The sequence below is a fragment of the Paramormyrops kingsleyae genome, chromosome 16, assembly GCF_048594095.1.
Source record: "Paramormyrops kingsleyae isolate MSU_618 chromosome 16, PKINGS_0.4, whole genome shotgun sequence".
Classification (NCBI taxonomy): Eukaryota; Metazoa; Chordata; class Actinopteri; order Osteoglossiformes; family Mormyridae; genus Paramormyrops; species Paramormyrops kingsleyae.
In genome coordinates, this window is record NC_132812.1 from 9,543,975 (window position 1) to 9,563,186 (window position 19,212).

Genomic DNA, 19,212 nt, shown 5'->3' on the forward strand with positions numbered 1-19,212 from the left:
ACGCACACATACATACGTCTCCTTGGAAACTGCTCGAGGCAAGCGTTTACTTTGCAGCTGATTGGTTAAAGGCGAAGAAACGGCGACCCTCGTCGGGAATTCGCTTATCCTCGTGAACCCGAAGTACATACATCAGCTGTTCTTAGGGCAGGAGCCACATGATTACCTGAGGAATACGTTATTCATCTTACCTCCTTTGCTATGGGAATTACATGTAACCTGCACACACAGGGAAGCGGCAGGGTTCAAGCCCCCAACCCGAAAGCGTGAGGGGATAGGGTTACAGACTGACCTACCGTGCCACTCTGCTATAATGGTGTAATTTATGTTTTACAATACAAGAACACTACTAATAATAAACTGATAACCACGATTGCTCTTAAAACGTTTCATTGCGTTTACACTCGATGTATAAGGAATTTCCATACTATATCTAAGCCAATTGTGTGTGTGCACTGTGTAGCACAGAGGTTGTCATGCTATGATTTGTAACAGACCCCCAAGTTCCCACGATGCTTTTGTTTTTTGTTTTTGAGGCTTTGCTAAATTAAATTATTAGAATATAATAGCACAGAGGTTTTGGCAGCAGGAATTAAATGCATATCAATGTAATGCAATAAACACATCTGAGAAATATACTATGGGCCTATATGTGTTATTAATTTTGCCTGCTAACAGATTACTTATCCATATAATAAACACTTCTGCCTTGTATTGCCTGAAATAGGCAACTTGACCAGGATGTGCAGTTCAAAGATGAATGGATGATAACATATAATCCACTTCCTGTCTTTACATTTCAACAATGTTGAGTGAGGTTTTTTTCTAGCCGAATATTCTTTAGGTTATCCTCCCAGATATATCAGTGAATGTGTGTGTGGAAACCACACTGTTTACAGGTGTGGCCTCAGTTACTCAGGTGACTGTCCATCAGTAACACTAGTAGGTATGTAGGCCTATGCTTTGCAAAGTTCCCTACAGCTGTAGTGCTTGGTATAGCCTGATCAGTTACTTGGATGTGTAAAACGTTACATAGATGAAAAGCACAATAAGCTGGAAGATGGTGAGCAATTCATTGCTGTTGTTTATGTAAAAAAAAAAAAAAGTTAAGTAAACCCCATGTCTGATGAGCAGCCATGAAACCATTAAGGAGGCTGTGCAGCTACTCAGCCACACATACACATTTATATCTGTTAGAGGTAAGGTATGCTGGCCTTACATTACCTCCTGGGTTTGGAGGCTCTGCAGTGTGTGCATGTTGTCCTTAAGCACATTGCTGAATGAATCACTCACCTAATCAAATGAATTTAGCCATCTATATGTATTACAAGTACCTCAGTACCGAGGCATGGTGAACCTGACTGCACAATTGGAAGTTAAGGCCAATGGTAACACTGACTGACAATGCAAGCAATCAAGTGAAGAACTCAATAATCAACCATACATAATAAAAAATAATACAAATGTAAAACATAGACATAATGAGGTGACTGATCAATACTCATACTCCTGAAATCTGAGCCCATATGATTATATATGAAGGTCATCAAGTCAAGCATAAAATAGATTCACAGTCCATGTAGCTCAACTGCACTCTCTCTCTCTTTCCAAATAAAAGATTAATATATCAAGGTCCTGTGGTAATTTAATTAGCTAGGGTACCTACCTACCCAGCATAAGATTCCCCCTTTAACATCATTACTGATTCTGCAACTTAAATCACTTACGCCCGCTGCAATATCAGCAGAAGCAAATACATTATTTAAGTGTTTAAAAACTGAATAACAAATGTAATAAAGAGCTTGGAGCAATCAATTAATGTAAAAACATCAAACAGTTTAAAACACCTATATGTTTGTCTAATTCGCATTAAACCTTTTTTTTTTAGCTTTGACATACCATGTAATCATTTCTGATTCTAGGTGGCTAATGGAAATGATACATAAATGAAGGTATAGCAGTTACTGCAGCCCTGTAGGGCATGCCCAGTTAAAAGGGAAAATCTACTTCTACCTGATTAGGTTGATCCGAGATCGTGGCTGCCGTCAGTTTGTGAAGGTTCTCCTACTATCAAAGTTCACCCTCTGCTGCCCTCTGCTGGAACTGCATCTCTGCACATGGTTTTTTTCAGCAATGATAAATGCAGTTCTGAATGTGACTCATCTCTTTCTACAATAAACTCAGGAGTATAATGTTTTTCCAACTTTTAATAAGCATTCAAGGGTTTTTCAGATACACGTTCACAAGGATATTAATATGACTTTGAACACTAATAAATTCGAATTCTGTAAACATTGTCATTTTTCAAGTAAAAGAAAATCAGACTAAGCACATTTAGACTAGGTCAAGTGTATTATAGTTTATTAGCAATATGAAGAAAGTTTTAGCAGAATTAAATAGTTATTTAAAAATTATTTTTCAATGAAGGACACTGGCTCAACCCTAAAGAAACATATATACACACTATGAAATTACTTAAGAAAAATAAAAGTAAAACCAAATGGGAACAATCTTTCAAAAGGTTCCAAAAAAGTAGGTAAATCTGTATCACAACATATTATTTCTGTTAGTATTTATCCAGGCCTGGATGGGCTATTCTATTCATCAGCAGCGACTCCTTTCCATGAAATTCTTTAAAAATCTTAAGTATCATGTCACTATCATGTAATTTTAATATACAGTAAGAAGTGTTACATTGGCTATTTTATACTTCTGAACCACATAGATTTTAGTTGCTGCATTTTGATATAAACTGATTTACTATCTGAGAAAACAGCATATTTGTCTTTACCACTCTGGAGTGCTTCTTGGCAAGGCCTGGTGTATCTGCCCAGTTAAAACTCCACTCCAGATTAAATCTTGGTGTTTCGGGCCACGTTTTTGAGAGGCACCTCTTCCCCTGGGTGTCTCTTCGAGTTCTTCTCATTATCATCAATGGTGTCTTCAGAAAACATCTCATCCAGTCGGTCAGGGTTGACGTAGGTGTAGAAGTGGCCCATGATGGAGAAGATGAGGCAGACGGCAACCAGGAGAGCAGCGAACAGCACAAACTCCACCCACTATAATGAAATTGGTCTCATCACTCACTTGATACCAAACAAGTGAAGAAACTAAACAATTCTTTACAGATTTTATTGGGGCAATAAAGTTCAGATCTCTCTATTCAGTGAACTGGAGTCCTTCCAGGATTTCAACCAGCAACCTCGAGTCTATAAGACTCTGCATGCTGGCCTCACTCTTCATGCTGAATGCAGCATGGACTACTTTGCTAGCTCAATGTCCATCAGTGCTAAGGTGAGTACTGTAAACATGGAACAATTCCTTCAGTCAAGAGACCTTCTGACAAATTGCTAACCCTTCACTGTCCAGGGATGGGGGGAGGGGTAAATGAAAATGACTGATACATGAGAAATAATTAGTCATTATTCTGTGAACTTTTTAAAATCGTCAATAAAATACCCTAATGTGAATGTTGAACAGAAATAAACACGTTGTTAATGGCATACACTTCTGACAATCATTGATGTGACTACAGATCTTGCTGGCTTGTTATGATGTTGACATAAGGTGTAGCATTGATTCACAGTGAAAGTGGAACATGACCTGCTTCACACCTTGTCGTTTTTACCTAAATAAGTTTCACCAAGGGATGTCACACGCAAGCAGCCTTATGCTCTCCCACCCAGCCCCTACTGACTCGCAGAATTAAGTCCTACCTGTTGCAGGCCGGCCCCTTCTGCCACAATCAGCACAATCACGTTTCCAAAGGCCACCGTCATGAGCCAGACGGCTTGCAGCACGGATTTCATATTGGCTGGGGCCTAGCGGTACGAAAGGTTAGGGATAGGGTGAAGCTGAATACTGTGGTGCTACACTGAACACACTGAAACAACACTGTGTTCTGTACCTGAGAATAGGAGAACTCTAGGCCCGTGATGGAGAACATGACCTCCCCTGCTGTTATAAGGGCGTATTGCGGCACCTGCCAGGCAATATGTACGTTGTTTGCATGGACGTCCTCCATCTTTCTGGCCACTAATCCATTGGGGATCTGCTATGTTTGAAAAAAAAAATAAACAGGCTAATATATTCATTTATACTCTTTCAGAAATTTAGCATAAATGCTGCAGGAGGGCTTTACGTACTGGATCCAGAATGACAGTGTAGGATGCACCAAAGTCAAGGAGACCCAGATCTAGTGAGTACTGGTTTTGGTCCGACATGCATTTCACGTCACTGTATCTGTTAGATCAGATTAGCTGTTAATTATCATTGTTTCACAGGAGACTTGTGAAGACTTTTGTCAATTAAGCCATTATCACAAAATAATAATTAGTCAGCTTGTCCAAGGACACAAAATGTAAAGGAATGATAGAGTGTCAAGACCTTCTGTGGTACTCACTGTGCTCTCATCACGCTCTTACTGGGAGAGATGCCATACGCAGGTGCTACCTGAAAGTCCTGCCCACCAACAGTCACATTCAGGCCCTCGTTGTTGGCATTGACAAACCTGGCAGAGTAAACAAATTCCCCCAAATTGCACGAGCTACGACGAGGAACGTGTTAACAAGCTGTAGAGTTCCTTTCACTTGCACTGGCCTTTGCATGGTTATTATATGTGTGTTTACCTGACGAATGCATCACCTTTCTCAGATTTCTCAATTAAGTCTTCCACCTAAAAAGCAATGCAACACACTAAGTTTGACACATGTACATCCAACAGTAGGCAAACAGACAGATTGAGCAATCAGCATTAATGCATTAAATAATTAGTCCTACTGAAAAGAGAGGCTGTTTATTTACTTACAAGTTTACATTCAATGTTGGCTATGTCTTTGTGCAGGATCAAGCTATAAGCCTTTTGTTCGTGGAATGAAAGAACACAGTTAAAGTCTACTGCGTCATACTTGATCTTGACTGTATGGTTTTGACTTATTCCATTCAGCGGTAGCCTCTGATATTCCCATGGATCCTGTCAAGGCACATCCATGATTATTTTGAGAGCAGTTCATCACACGCTATGATCTGAATACGTAATGTGGGTAATGAATATGTGATACAGGTTCACTATCACAGCTCATTCTTAGGTGTGAGAAGCTGGGAGTGAAGTCACTGCCCTTGAATCCATTATTCTGCTGCTTGCCTGTGGGATATTATGCTATACTGACCTCATAGGGCTTGATGGGCTCTGGGAAAAGGCCAGTCTCCGAAATAGTCACCCTGACCTCACCATCTGCCAGATTGAGAATCTGCAATAAGCTCTGCCCCGCTGGTGGAGCCTCCACCACAGTTTTCTGCCAGAGAAGTATAGAAGGATGCATGTGATGGAAATGCTGCAGGAGTGAAGCCATTTACAGAGCAGAAGTCAAGGGGATTGGGGGCTGAGGTGCTGGCGGACGTCAGCATCACCGCGACTATATGGTTTGGAATAAATACATCCCAGGACCACACTGTATGCACACTGATTAAACTTGAGAGTCTTACTATGACGTTCACTTCCACGATCGTTGCAGCTACAAAGGCCAGGGCTGCGAGAATCATGCCAGCGGCCATCTTCTTCAGCGGCCTGGACAGAAGGTGCCGTCAGATAGTTTCAACTGACACAAAGCCAAGCCGCACAAACCCAGATCCTGAATTTCCTCATCCCTCATCATGTCAAAACAGCACGTCGTACATCAACACGCTGAAGGAAAGACTCATTATTCTGAGTAGAAAGGCACTGCTAGCAGGGTGAGATGATGAATGACCATCTGCTTTTGGCACCTGAGGAAGCAGAGCTTGCTAACAAAGTGCCTTAGCAATGAAAGCTGCTTCTTGATACTAAGACCAACCTTACAGCTTAAGAATCATTGACTGTAGCTCCAACTTTTGCTTGTGTACAAGTAATTTCAAAGTTCTTCTGAATGAAAAGTGTGCCCCATACTAATCCCAAAACTTCTCCAAGCTTTTAAATTAGACAATAATAAGTAGAAAACTTTAGCCTACTGGTACATGAAGTGTAGTATTTGAAATAAAAAGTAATTAAAATATTTAGGGTTTTGAGTGTCTCTCTTGTTCTTGTAGTGGATGTGCTTTCCTGGCTAAGAAAACATTATGGTTTATGTCCAAGAGGATCATTTGACCAACAGCTGTCTAATGATCTGTAGCAGGTCTGAAGCTCTGGATGATCTAATCAGCCTCCTTAAGTATAGTCAGGACTCTGGTAATAAATGTAAATGACCATAAATGAAGAAGTATAACCACACTATCAGTGGTTTTATCCGATTCATTGCAAGTGAATTCACAAAGCTTGACATTCCTTCGTGAATGGAATAACCCTGTCGCTATCAGCCAGACACGACTCACGTAAAGTTAATCTTGCAGAGGCCAATGAGTGGATACACTCCCATGTCGAAGATCGGGATAAAGACCAATATCAGCAAAGCGTTTAGCATCTAGGAAACGGAGGAACCAAAGTGCCATTAGAATGAAGCAGTAAACACTGCAATATCATAAAACCAAGGGCAATTTAAGAAAACATTGGTGAATACTCTTGCTCAATACTTCTATAAAGCGATAAGAGATTTGAAATTGCAATAATCATAAAGGTTATGATAATTCCTGACCCCAGGCAGACGAACACAATGCAAACGAAAGCAAACAGGTGCTGTTCTAAGGAGATGCACATGCAATCACAGCTTTACCTGCATTTGATCCGGCTTCAGAACAAACGGGCCCTGCGGTATAATGAATTAATTATTGTTTAATTATTGTAATTGTTTTATTAAATTATTAAATTATATTATCATTAAATTGTTAGCGAGTGGTCAGTCTTAGATGTTTGTCGTGTACATTTCACCCTGCAGAAGTGTGCTTATGTCACCTGTATATATTGCTTGTCATCTAGAATACGAAAACAAAGATTAAACAATGTAATAAAATAATTACACTTACAAAGTCCAAATTCATTCTGGTGGCCTGCAGTGTCCACCGAGAGCCCTTCGATGAACAAACAAACAAACAAAAAAAGATTTTACTGATTTTGACTGACAATCTATGTAGAACACCCTGATTTACACCCATCCATCTTCCTGCCACTTACCCTGGGCCAGAGTCCTGCACCGGGTCGGGTACCTGCAGATAGTTGCTGAAACGGGCGGATTTTAATGTTTTGGAATTTTACGGGCGGGTATGCGGGCGGGTAATTCATTACACACAGGCGGGTAGCAGGTCAATCAAAACAGTATTGTAGCCTGCAAAAATAACATAAGCGAAAATATCTATGTATTAGACTATCATGTACAAATTGTCTTCATCACAGTGTGTTCAGTATGTCGGGGGTAAGATAAACGCCTCGACAAACATTCACATATACATCTGAATCCTTGCTGAAGCGTGTCGTCGTGTTCTCTCTTTCACGCTCGTCATAGTATGGATAGCTTAGATCTATCTGATTTGAATTTGTGTTAAACAGATTTTTTCATTTCAATTCAAAATTCATGTAGGCCTAGCGCTTGTCACGTTGAAAGGTGCATAGAAAAAATAATTGTGTGTAATTTATCACGGGTACGGGCGGGTAACGGGCAGAATGTTAACGGGCCCAGGCGGGTGCGGATTTAACTTTGAAATAATCACGGGTGCACGGGCGGGTGTGGTGCTGTACTATGCGGGTGCGGGCGGGTGCAGGTCTCCAAAAGTGGACCCGTGCAGGACTCTGCCCTGGGCTATATCACAGACTGGCCACAGTGAGACAGGCTGGAGTGATGAGGGCTTACCTGCTGGTCAAAGAGGGCCCAGAACATGGGAAGGGGGATGTAAAGTAGCAGCACCCGGAGAACCATCTTGATCTCCTGGATGAGGCGTTTCTGTAGAAACAAGGTTGTTTATCCCACTGGAGACCATCTCCTAGCTTTCTCATTGCTTGTTCATCTGCGTTCAAGCCTGGTGAACCTGTGCTTCAGAGCTTCTGTCAAGAGCACGTTTAAGTGGTGCTGAGTCTCTATACATAAGGTTGCCCTTTTGCCAGTTAGCTTTGCCACCAGCTAGTGTCACTGACTCATTGACTCTCATGACTCTCTTGAGATTTGCTATCTTTACCGAAAACTTCTCCTCTGCCCAGTCCAGCCAGTGAGCTCTTTTAGGGTCAGTTTTTGAACTTCTCCAGCGATTCTTCACAGCAAACTACAGGGAGACAGGAAGAATACACACCTGCCAATCAGCTTAGACTAAGTGAAGAATGAAGGTTCATAAGAAGTCATGCAATCAGACCCCAGGACTCCAACAGTGCTCTGCAGTGAGAGGCTGTGGTACGTACCACCATGCACCTGCACACATCCAGCAGCACGTTCCCCTCGGGGGGGCTCTTTTTGTACAAGCTGCTCCCAGCGATGAACACAACTGTGTGATGGGGAGAGTATCGTCTTTTCATTAGAAACAAATCATATAAACTTACACATACATTACCAGAGGTGGAGATTTCTGGTCCGGTGAGTACAAATCCAGGATTTTGTTACAACCAACCAGTTGAGTATAAAGAGTCACAGTCACAGAATGCTCAACTGGTTGGTTGAAACAAAATCTTGGTCTGGATTTGCATTCATCTGTTTCCCTGTACCCACTTATCCTATTCAGGGTTGCAGGAGATCTGGAGCCTATCCTGGAGGCTACGGGCACGAGGCAGGAAACAACCCAGGATGGGGAGCCAAGCCATCGCAGGGTATTCAGACACCATTCACTCACATGTGTACACCTACGGGCAATTTCCTAACTCCAATTCACTTGAGTATGTTTATTTTTTGGCCTGTGGGGGGAAACCGGAGTATCCACAATGACACGGGGAGAACATGCAAACTCCACACGCATGAAGCCATGAGGGACTAACCACCGCACCTCTACACAAGATTAACAGTCCATACAACAAGCCTACATCGTGCTGTGCATCCCCTCACACCAGTGATTCTTACTCATATCTTTGGCTTTGGTGACTGTCTTTTGCTGTGACTGTCATGCAGGCAGGACCGAGTCTGAGACAGCTGAAGGCGGCACCTTCCTGGAGGAATAGCGGCAAGCAGGGAGGAGGGGGGGGGGCTTCACTCACCAAGGGCGATAAGCATCAAAGCTGCTGGCACCCCAAAAGCGAGAGCGTAGCAGTCACCCTCGAAACACTGCACGTCACCTGGAGAGCAAAAGCCGAAACAGTCATGTGACCTGACCTCTTGCCAATAGGACAGTGCTTTCAATATGACTCATTCTATGGCTAAGCGATAAAATAAAATCATGTGTCAGAAAAATTTCAGATGACACTGCCAGTGGATAATATATAACAGGTCCTCAGGGGGGCCCAGATGGTCCACGTTTTTGCTCCCTCCCAGCTCCCTGACAGACAGTGCACATTTTTGCTCCCTCCCAGTCCCCAGAATGGAGCAAAAAATCATGGACTGTCTGCGTGTCCCTGAGGACCGTGTTAGGAAACACTGGTCTATAGAGTATACTATGTATAATATATCACAGGGAACATCTACAAGATGTTTATGTGAAGTGCCATATTTATTGCCATAATCATAGGTGATAAGCATACTGAATTGTAGTGCTAAGGAGAGCCAGACTGACCTCGCAGTATCGGCGTGATAATGGTGGATAAGACACTCCCAGCATTGATTGACATGTAGAATATGGAGAAGAACTTCCTCCGTTCCTCCACCTAAAGCAGGGGGGTTTAAAGCATGAGGTGCTTCACTGCATGCCTGCTCCTGTTCTCCTGACTGATCAGCAGAAAGGGCCCACAAATCAGCCAACAGGAATCTCTGTCCTGTCAGACGAGCCTGTTCCCGCCTAGCAGATCCGCCCATGCAGCCTTTCCCATTAACATTGCTGCATTCCAACAGCAGCCTGTAGTCATGTGAAAATATGCATTCCGGCACATTGCGCCTTACGTGTTCTTCCTCAAACTGGTCTCCTCCGAAGGCGGATACACAGGGCTTGATCCCCCCCGTCCCAATGGCGATGAGCACCAAGCCCGTCAGGGACAGCACTCTGGAGTGAACAGAGAGGGTACGTCACTGGGCAGGTGGTTGGCAGCCTGCATAGGATTGCCGGCGCTGTGAGAGATCCAGCAGGCCACTGGGCCCAGCGGAGCACTCACACGTGCATGGTGTTGTCCCCCAGGGTGGGAATGGCCCCCACAGACTTCACCACATGACCGATGACATACACTATGGAGAGGTAGATGATGGTCCTGCAGGCAAAGCGTGGAGAGAAAGTGTTTCAGGATTGGCATCCATATTTTGCCAGAATAACCAGACCAAGCAGCCCCCCCACAGAATAACCTGACCAAGCTGTCCCCCCCCCCCCCCCACAGAATAACCTGACCAAGCAGCCCCCCCACTACAGAAATACCTCACCAAACAGTTCCCCCCAACCTCCCCACCTTTACATGGGTTCAGGTGAACTGCCAGTGAACCCACCTGAACTTCCCAAGCCAGGAGTCGGCGATGATGGCCCCCAGGACGGGTGTGAAGTAGCAAAGGCTGCTGAATGCATGGTACACCACCGTGGAGAGGTTCTTGTCCCAGTGCAAGTAGTTCATGAAGTAGAGTGTGAGCAGAGCTTCAAGGTGAAGGTAGAGCAACATAGGCTCATAAAACCACAATTTGGTTATCTCTCTATTTTTAAAAAGCAATGTCTTGCCATTTAACTGATCCTTTCAATGCAGTTCTAGATTGCAGTTTACTATAGGTAACACAGGAGTGTGGCTTGATGTGATTACCTTTCATGCCATAGTAGGAGAATCTCTCGCAGAATTCATTCACTACAATGAAGGCGATGCTTACAGGGTAGTTGGTGCCACATAATTTCTGAAGCAGTGAGGCAAGACGTATTAGCACCTCTAGATGTATAGACTCCATGTTAACTAACATGATGATTCTGCGATAAATCCACTCTGCCAACTGATGACTCTGTGACAACTTGGTTCTATGACCCAATGACTCTGTCATTAGTCCAATCTCTAACCCAACGACTCTGTGTATGCTATAACTCTGTTCTGTAACCCGATGATTCTGCAATAATGTTCTCCAGCCTGATGACTCTGTGATAACTCTGCTCTTCAACTCGATGACTCTGTAATAACTCTGCTGTCTGACCTGATGACTCTATGATAACTCTGCAATAGCTGGCCCAATTACTCTGTGATAACTCCATTGTGCAACCTGGTGATTCTGAGATAATTCTGTTGTCTGACCAGATGATTTCACGATAGCTCTGCTCTCCACCACAATGACTCTGCAATAACTCAGCTCTCCAACCTGATGACTCAGCAATAATCCCACTGTCCAACCCAATGACTCCATAACCAAACTCATGACTCAGCGATTCCTCTGCTGTCCAACCTGATGACTTTGCAATAAATCTGCTCTCCGACCCGATGACTCTGGAATAACTCCAATCTCCAACAGAATAACACTACCCTCCAACCTGATGACTCCACAATAACTCTGCTCTCTACCCCAATGACTCTGCGATAAGTCCACTGTCGAACCTGATGACTCTGCAATAATCCAGCTGCCCAACCCGATGGCTATGCGACAACTCCACTCTCTGACCCGCTGACTCTGTGATAACTCTGCTCTCCGACCTGATGACTCTGCAATAATTCGGCTGTCTGACCCGATGACTATGCGATGACTCCACTCTCCAACCTGATGACTCTGCGATAACTCTGGTCTCTTCCCCAATGACTGCCCGACCCGATGACTCAGTAGTAATCCGGTTGTCTGACCCGATGACTCTGCAATAACTCCATTCTCCAACTTGATGACTCTGCAATACCTCCGTTCGTCGACCCAATGACTCTGTGATAACACCGCTATTCATCCTCAGCTGCTTTTCAGCCCTGTCCTTTCATGGCATTTATACACTTGTATGTACTGCTGGGCACTGAATGGACTGACAATGGGTCTCCTCTGCTTATCACAATGCTGATGTTGTATACCCTTATCCACTGTAGTCTTGTGCCCCTTTAAGTTTTTCTTTATAAGATCATCTGAAAAATGACTAAGCTGAAGTTTATGCACGTAAAACAATACCGGTGAATGTTTCACTTTGGTTTTTTCATCACTCTCCTGGGTGATATCTAGGAACAAAATAACAGATTTAATTTACACACGATTCAGTATGATATTGTTAGCTGTGACAAATTTTGATGATGCACCACTGATGACTTCTGAGCTACAGTTAAAACATGATTCATCAAATCAGTACTGATAGGAAAACTGATTATTCTACTAGAAGGTTTTAATAATACATTAAATAGTGCAAGGATGATTATGCTGTATCTGCATGAAAAAAAATGAATGTTTAAGTGCTCTAGAGCAGTGTTTCCCAACTTTTGGGTCGTGAGCTCATTTTCAGTTTGCTGAGTGTGTAAGGATAAAACTGTTGAGAGCAACAGCTCTAGAGTCTTTGGTTCTATAATTTGCTCATGATTGCTTTGGTCATATCCCTAATAATAAAATAACACAAATAAATAACACTGTCTACTACATATGTTTTCCTACACTGTCAATATTTTTATCGATGGATTTCTTTAAGAAAAAATTTAAGAATATAGGAAATTTTTATAAACCAGCGACATTTTAAAAATGACTGGCAGGGATTTGCATTTGTACACTTCTAGTAATGTATTTCATGCACTTCAATCATTCACATTTTAAGTACTTTCTTTTTCAGTTCTCCAAAACCAAAAAGTGCACTGTATAAAACCAATGTTTAACCGATGCTGACTTTTGGAACTTTTCATATGCTGGATGTATATATGTTCATATTCAATTAGAGAAACAAAAACACACAGTAAGTAACACAGTGGATCTGCTCTAAGTATCCAAACAAGACTGGGTTCCCCATTTGTTGTGTTATACTCATAGAAAATCAATGATTTATTCTGTTGCCAAATGGTTTTTTGCCAAAGTTACAGTTTTACAGACGGTTTGTCTGTCTCTGACGTGAGTCTTGCTCTGGGACAAGGATCCCAGATCGACAGCACTGAGCTGTACTTCAGCGAACTTGCGAGGTCATGAAAACTCTGACTCCTAACTTAAAAACCGGGTGCCGGTGAGCAGAAAAACAGGTTTGTTTTTTAAAAATGAGTGAAAATGAAATTAATAGTTAAAAATAATAATAAAAACAAGAATGATAATTGCTATTCTCATTATTATTGTTGTTGTTGTGAATTCAAACTGTAAAGAAAGTCAAGGTTCACTATTGTGGTGAAATGAAGAGCAGCACTAACGGTGCCCGGCAACTCTCAGGTCGCAGTTGTGAAGGTGTTTAGCGTTTACGCTCCTGCATGCTTTCTCCCACATCGCAGAGCGATGTCAATCCGGCCAAATGCACAATGTCGCCTCCATAAGCTTTATTTCATAAGGTCAAGAGCCTGTGAGTGATGGGCTTAACCTCGATGCATCACACTGAAAAGCTTTCACATCCTTGCTGCACAGAGCTGTAGAGTAAGCAGGCTCTTTTGAGGTCCATAGGTATCTACAAGGTTTATGTTGAACTGTATACCACAGATGACGACGTCAGAAGGATTTGGCCACTGTTCAGTTTAAGTGCCTGTGCAGGTTTTGAATATGGCACTGAGATACAGTACTAACCATAACAATACTAACCCTAATTTCTCAGTATCTGGTAGCAACAATCTCCGTGACCCCCCATTGAACACAGACTAGAGCACAGGCTAAAGAGCAAGAGCAGATCTGTTCCAGCACTCCAGTCAAACAGAAATTCAAACCACTAGTAATTTGCGTGGATGAGCTGAGATACAGAGTTCTGTCATAAATACTGATCTGGACCCCAAGGCAGGACTCAATTAGCAATTAAGGGCTGCTAAGCAGACATTAATGATGCATACACCATAAGACATTTGGATTACCCGTTTTCTTGTCCATGTCAATGAGGTTCTCCTCCGCAGACGCCTCCTGCAGCCTGTTCAGTCCTCCTTTACTGTCTCAAGAAGCTCTCCCTGTGAGCTAGATTTATGTTTTTCACTCCTTGGTTAATATTTCACTTCCAAATCCATGCAAAGAAATCAGTTTGCTTGACAGTACTTTGTTCCATGCATGTCTGTATAGCTATAGAAATAGTAGAAGGGATTGAACTTGATGACGCATTTCTTTAAACTTCTCTTCCAAGTTTGCACACTTCATCAGTAGGTGAATACACAAAGCACCTACTGTTCTGTGCAGTGAGCCTGTTCGCTTCGAAAAAAGAAACTTCCAAACGTGTTTGTTATTCTATTATGTTCAATGCAGTGGCAGCTGCTGACCAAAATATTTGGTGAGGAAAACCCCAGGCTGACCCCCCTCCTACCCCGGGGTATAATTTCAGACATGATCGCATATTAATCATTACTCTAAGTATTATAGTAAACATTAAAATATGAATTACACTATAGTCCTGAACATTATCCAGTTTGCTAATTTTACTCAAATGTAGCCATATTTAGCCTGTATGCCGAGCCCTCAATTGTGTAACTATTAACTGACTTCAATGAGATTTATTTTTATAGAGTGCCTTGCCCACTAAAGTCACCCCAAGGCGCATTTATATGGGTGTGTTGTAATCCGGCTTAGGGAGTGATATAATACAGGAGTAATGTAACACACAAAAGTGACTGTATTTTGTTACAGTTACGGGGGGGTGGGGGGAGAGATGTAATCAGATTACCAATACATTTGACTCAAGCTCATTAGCCATGTAATGTTTTTGGCCATGTAAACTAGCCATGGGGAATTCAGGTGAAGTGGAGCACTTTTTGCCATTTTGATTTCTAGTGCCTATTGAAACATTAACCTGATGTAATTAACCCACATGATACCTTTGCACAATCCTTAAGATGTCTCATCACATTAAAAGACAAAGATGAAATTTCTTGTTTATAGGAGTCATGACACAGGTCTATACACTCCATTCCCCTGTAAGGTAAAGTGGGACGCATTTCAGGTAATGTGGGACAGTTGGTTTGGTAATGTGGGACAGGCATTAATTTACTAAATCAAAATTGAATAATTTTGCAAAGAACTTTGATGATTGAGTTTAATACACAGAACAACTCAATGAACAGTTGAACATTAATTGTTGTTTTTTTTTTTTAAATCAAAAATAGTCACTGAGGGAAAAAGTCCATAGATTTAATTTCATTTTAGATTTTGTTTTGTATAAAATATTTAAAACAATTACATGCAAAGGTTACACTAACAGTAAAAACAGTAAAACAGATTTTATAGTAAAACATCAAACTTTTATCGAACTTAACATTTTTAATTCAGATTTTTCACTCTTTTTCTGTGCCTTACAAGTAGCCTAAAAGCCGTCTTTTCATGTGAAGGAATCATCACCATCAAGGGCATAGCTTTAGGCTGAGTACTGGGGGAGGTTGAGTTCTCCACCAATGTAAGGAGGTCCAGAAGGTTGTATTTGGTTTTGATTGGCAAGTTGGCATTTTTTCCCCGTTTCATAAATAAATAAATACTATTATCTATACACTCACCTAAAGGATTATTAGGAACACCTGTTCAATTTCTCATTAATGCAATTATCTAATCAACCAATCACATGGCAGTTGCTTCAATGCATTTAGGGGTGTGGTCCTGGTCAAGACAATCTCCTGAACTCCAAACTGAATGTCAGAATGGGAAAGAAAGGTGATTTAAGCAATTTTGAGCGTGGCATGGTTGTTGGTGCCAGACGGGCCGGTCTGAGTATTTCACAATCTGCTCAGTTACTGGGATTTTCACGCACAACCATTTCTAGGGTTTACAAAGAATGGTGTGCAAAGGGAAAAACATCCAGTATGCGGCAGTCCTGTGGGCGAAAATGCCTTGTTGATGCTAGAGGTCAGAGGAGAATGGGCCGACTGATTCAAGCTGATAGAAGAGCAACTTTGACTGAAATAACCACTCGGTACAACCGAGGTATGCAGCAAAGCATTTGTGAAGCCACAACATGCACAACCTTGAGGCGGCTGGGCTACAACAGCAGAAGACCCCACCGGGTACCACTCATCTCCACTACAAATAGGAAAAAGAGGCTACAATTTGCACGAGTTCACCAAAATTGGACAGTTGAAGACTGGAAAAATGTTGCCTGGTCTGATGAGTCTCGATTTCTGTTGAGACATTCAAATGGTAGAGTCAGAATTTGGCGTAAACAGAATGAGAACATGGATCCATCATGCCTTGTTACCACTGTGCAGGCTGCTGGTGGTGGTGTAATGGTGTGGGGGATGTTTTCTTGGCACACTTTAGGCCCCTTAGTGCCAATTGGGCATCGTTTAAATGCCACGGCCTACCTGAGCATTGTTTCTGACCATGTCCATCCCTTTATGACCACCATGTACCCATCCTCTGATGGCTACTTCCAGCAGGATAATGCACCATGTCACAAAGCTCGAATCATTTCAAATTTGTTTCTTGAACATGACAATGAGTTCACTGTACTAAAATGGCCCCCACAGTCACCAGATCACAACCCAATAGAGCATCTTTGGGATGTGGTGGAACGGGAGCTTCGTGCCCTGGATTGTGCATCCCACAAATCTCCATCAACTGCAAGATGCTATCCTATCAATATGGGCCAACATTTCTAAAGAATGCTTTCAGCACCTTGTTGAATCAATGCCACGTAGAATTAAGGCAGTTCTGAAGGCGAAAGGGGGTCAAACACCGTATTAGTATGGTGTTCCTAATAATCCTTTAGGTGAGTATATATTACATATACTTAATGAATATATTTAAGAGGACTCCATCCTGTCAAATATGTACTTTCTCTCTTCTTCGCAGAGCCTGTAAATTCTCCCATGTCACCTGAGGCATACTGTCCCTCCTTCCCTAACCAGTTTGGTAACGTGTGTCAAGTGAAAAATAACTGTTTAAAAAAAGTAAATAGAACTTTGTCAATTTAAAGTATTTATTTTACTGTACTAGTATATCATAGACACAACCCCATAAAAATTAGGTTTGATTCATTTTTTAATAACATTTCTAACCTTAATATCAATACAACCCAAAAGGTATATGTCATCCAGCTTACCCTGTGATTTCTGAGAGATGTTCCCGTAAAATCCTTGCCACGCCCTCAACTTTGACCTCAGACCAATAAAATCTGTTTTTTGGATCATGTGCTTTCTATACCCGCTCTCAATAACAACTATTCTAATTGGATCTACTTTAGCCAGGAAAAAAAAGCTTGTCAAAGCTTAACTGTCCCGCATTACTTGATGTCCCACAACACCTGAAGTCACCCCTACCTCATGTCTATTTTTAGAAGAATGTTTTCCTTTAGCGTTGATTTCTTAAATATCCACAACAGTAGGGTGACCAGATAATCCATGTCAGGGAGGACACTCTGAGCTAGGACAGGAATTGTAAATTACCATTTCAATTAAACGGACCTGGATTTCACTTGAGCACTGAGTTCTTGCTGTGTGCTGATTGGTCAGTCTCCTATAATCATGCATGTGCTACTAATGCTAATGTGAAACAGCTGGATGAGTCTTTCAGTCAAGGAAACAAACCAGTCAAAGCACAAGAAGAGCTGAACTATTTAGCCGAGCACATGAGCCTTTCAATTTGAAAATAGTTTGTAAAACCCGAAGTAGCTCAAAGTGTCCTCCCTGACATGGATTGTCTGGTCACCCTACACAACAGCCTAGTCGGGGATAAAAAAAATACATGAAATAAAATGTAGGTCTGAGCAATGAAAGAGCTGTCAAAAGTTTTGTATAATATCTGTTTTACGAAAATACCAAGGGTAACACTTGACGGGGCAGAAATAATAGTGTTATGCTATTACTTGTGTATTAATTAACCACAAACTAAGTTAGTTACATAATGATCTCATGTTAATTCATTAATAATGAATCGTGATGCATGTTTTATCTCAAGCAGTGACTATATTTATTACTATATCTGTTAATTCTGTAAACCTTTGTGAGCTACAGAAGGAATAATGAACTTATAAGGAACTACTGAAGGAACAACTATAATGAATAACACAAGTATTGATCTCATGTTCGATCATCATTAATGAATGGCGACGCATCTTTTATCTCAGGTAGAAACTATGTTTATTCACGATTTGTACTTCAGTAGTAACTGAGTTATTACTAAGTATTTGTGCCCCCTTAAGTGAAGTGTTACCAGGGGCCTCTTGTAGGCTAAGAGCCATCTCTCCCAGCCCATATTGTAATACATTACTACATCATTTATACAAAACTATTAATCGGGTGATCTGATGCTGAGAAACTGATGCTGACAAAAAATATTTTTGACAGTTTTCAACACTTATGTAGTCATTTTTAGAAACAGGCATGAGAGTAAAATTAATGTAGTGATTTCATTAAAATATATTAGTAGGCTACACAGCTTTACATTACTGTTTTGCTCTACATTAAGCTACATGTGAAACACAAACACACCAAACGTCAGATCATCGTTGTAGTAGGAAAGCACGTCTGTAAACTCCCTATACATTTTCACTTGATGTCAGAGTTTTAACTGCCATCGCGTCCCAAAACTGCCGCTTAAATCGCATCAGCCTTTTCGGAATCTCACGCTTTTTCCTCACCGTGTCCTCGTGTTTGTCTAACTGGAGACGCACGCCCTCGTCGATATGTATCAGTCCTTCTAGGGCTGCCACAGGAAATAAGGAAGACCACCCCCCTTCCCGTGTCCACTACCCTCCCTAAGCTGGTGGGGGACGGGGGCTTCACCACGCGGTGCGAAAATACGGGATACGGCATTTTATTTTTCAATAGGGGTCGATCTCGTAATATTCGGGACGAGTGCTTACTAGAATCCTCATATTCCCCTAAAGACTTAGGCCTATTTGCACGACTGCACTGACATGTTCCTTTTGATAAAAATGTAACAAAAGACGAACGTTCTTATTTACAGCATATATACACGGGATTTGCTACAGCCAACAAGAACAGTATTTACAAATCAAAGTATTTTTAACTCTTGGCTCTTTCATTTACAGTAGAGGTTCCCAGCGCCTGGTCGCAGACCGGTACCGGACCACGAAACGCTGGGAGTTATAATAAAGTTAAATTATGATTAAGCAGTAAATAATTAGACAATAATTAGACAAATTCACATTACTTTTATGTGCCTGCCTTATTTATCTGTGTATCTGAAAGTACAAACTATTTTAAACATTACTTTAAAACTTTGTATC

The 19,212-nt window shown here is 41.7% G+C and overlaps 1 protein-coding gene across 7 annotated transcripts; it reads right to left on the reverse strand.

Annotated features, from left to right (window-relative positions):
* Positions 1-2,189: 2,189 nt before the first annotated feature.
* slc15a2 (solute carrier family 15 member 2) lies at positions 2,190-19,165 on the reverse strand. Of its 7 annotated transcripts, none has more exons than XM_023826920.2 (24): positions 18,601-19,165; positions 13,907-14,003; positions 12,063-12,109; positions 10,745-10,832; positions 10,443-10,584; positions 10,121-10,213; positions 9,912-10,011; positions 9,589-9,679; positions 9,077-9,154; positions 8,294-8,376; positions 8,077-8,160; positions 7,755-7,844; positions 6,934-6,978; positions 6,684-6,716; positions 6,346-6,434; positions 5,485-5,566; positions 5,169-5,294; positions 4,808-4,972; positions 4,629-4,675; positions 4,403-4,510; positions 4,146-4,242; positions 3,908-4,054; positions 3,717-3,821; positions 2,190-3,059 (listed from the first exon to the last, which is right to left on the reverse strand). In XM_023826920.2, the coding sequence occupies exons 2-24, from the start codon at positions 13,920-13,922 to the stop codon at positions 2,853-2,855; spliced, it is 2,163 nt and encodes a 720-aa protein (XP_023682688.2). In that variant the 5' UTR covers positions 13,923-14,003; positions 18,601-19,165; the 3' UTR covers positions 2,190-2,852. The 7 variants fall into 7 exon arrangements, with proteins under 7 accessions (XP_023682688.2, XP_023682685.2, XP_023682686.2 ...); XM_023826917.2 differs by having other exon boundaries at positions 13,907-14,105; XM_023826918.2 differs by lacking the exon at positions 18,601-19,165 and adding an exon at positions 17,065-18,578.
* Positions 19,166-19,212: the final 47 nt, after the last annotated feature.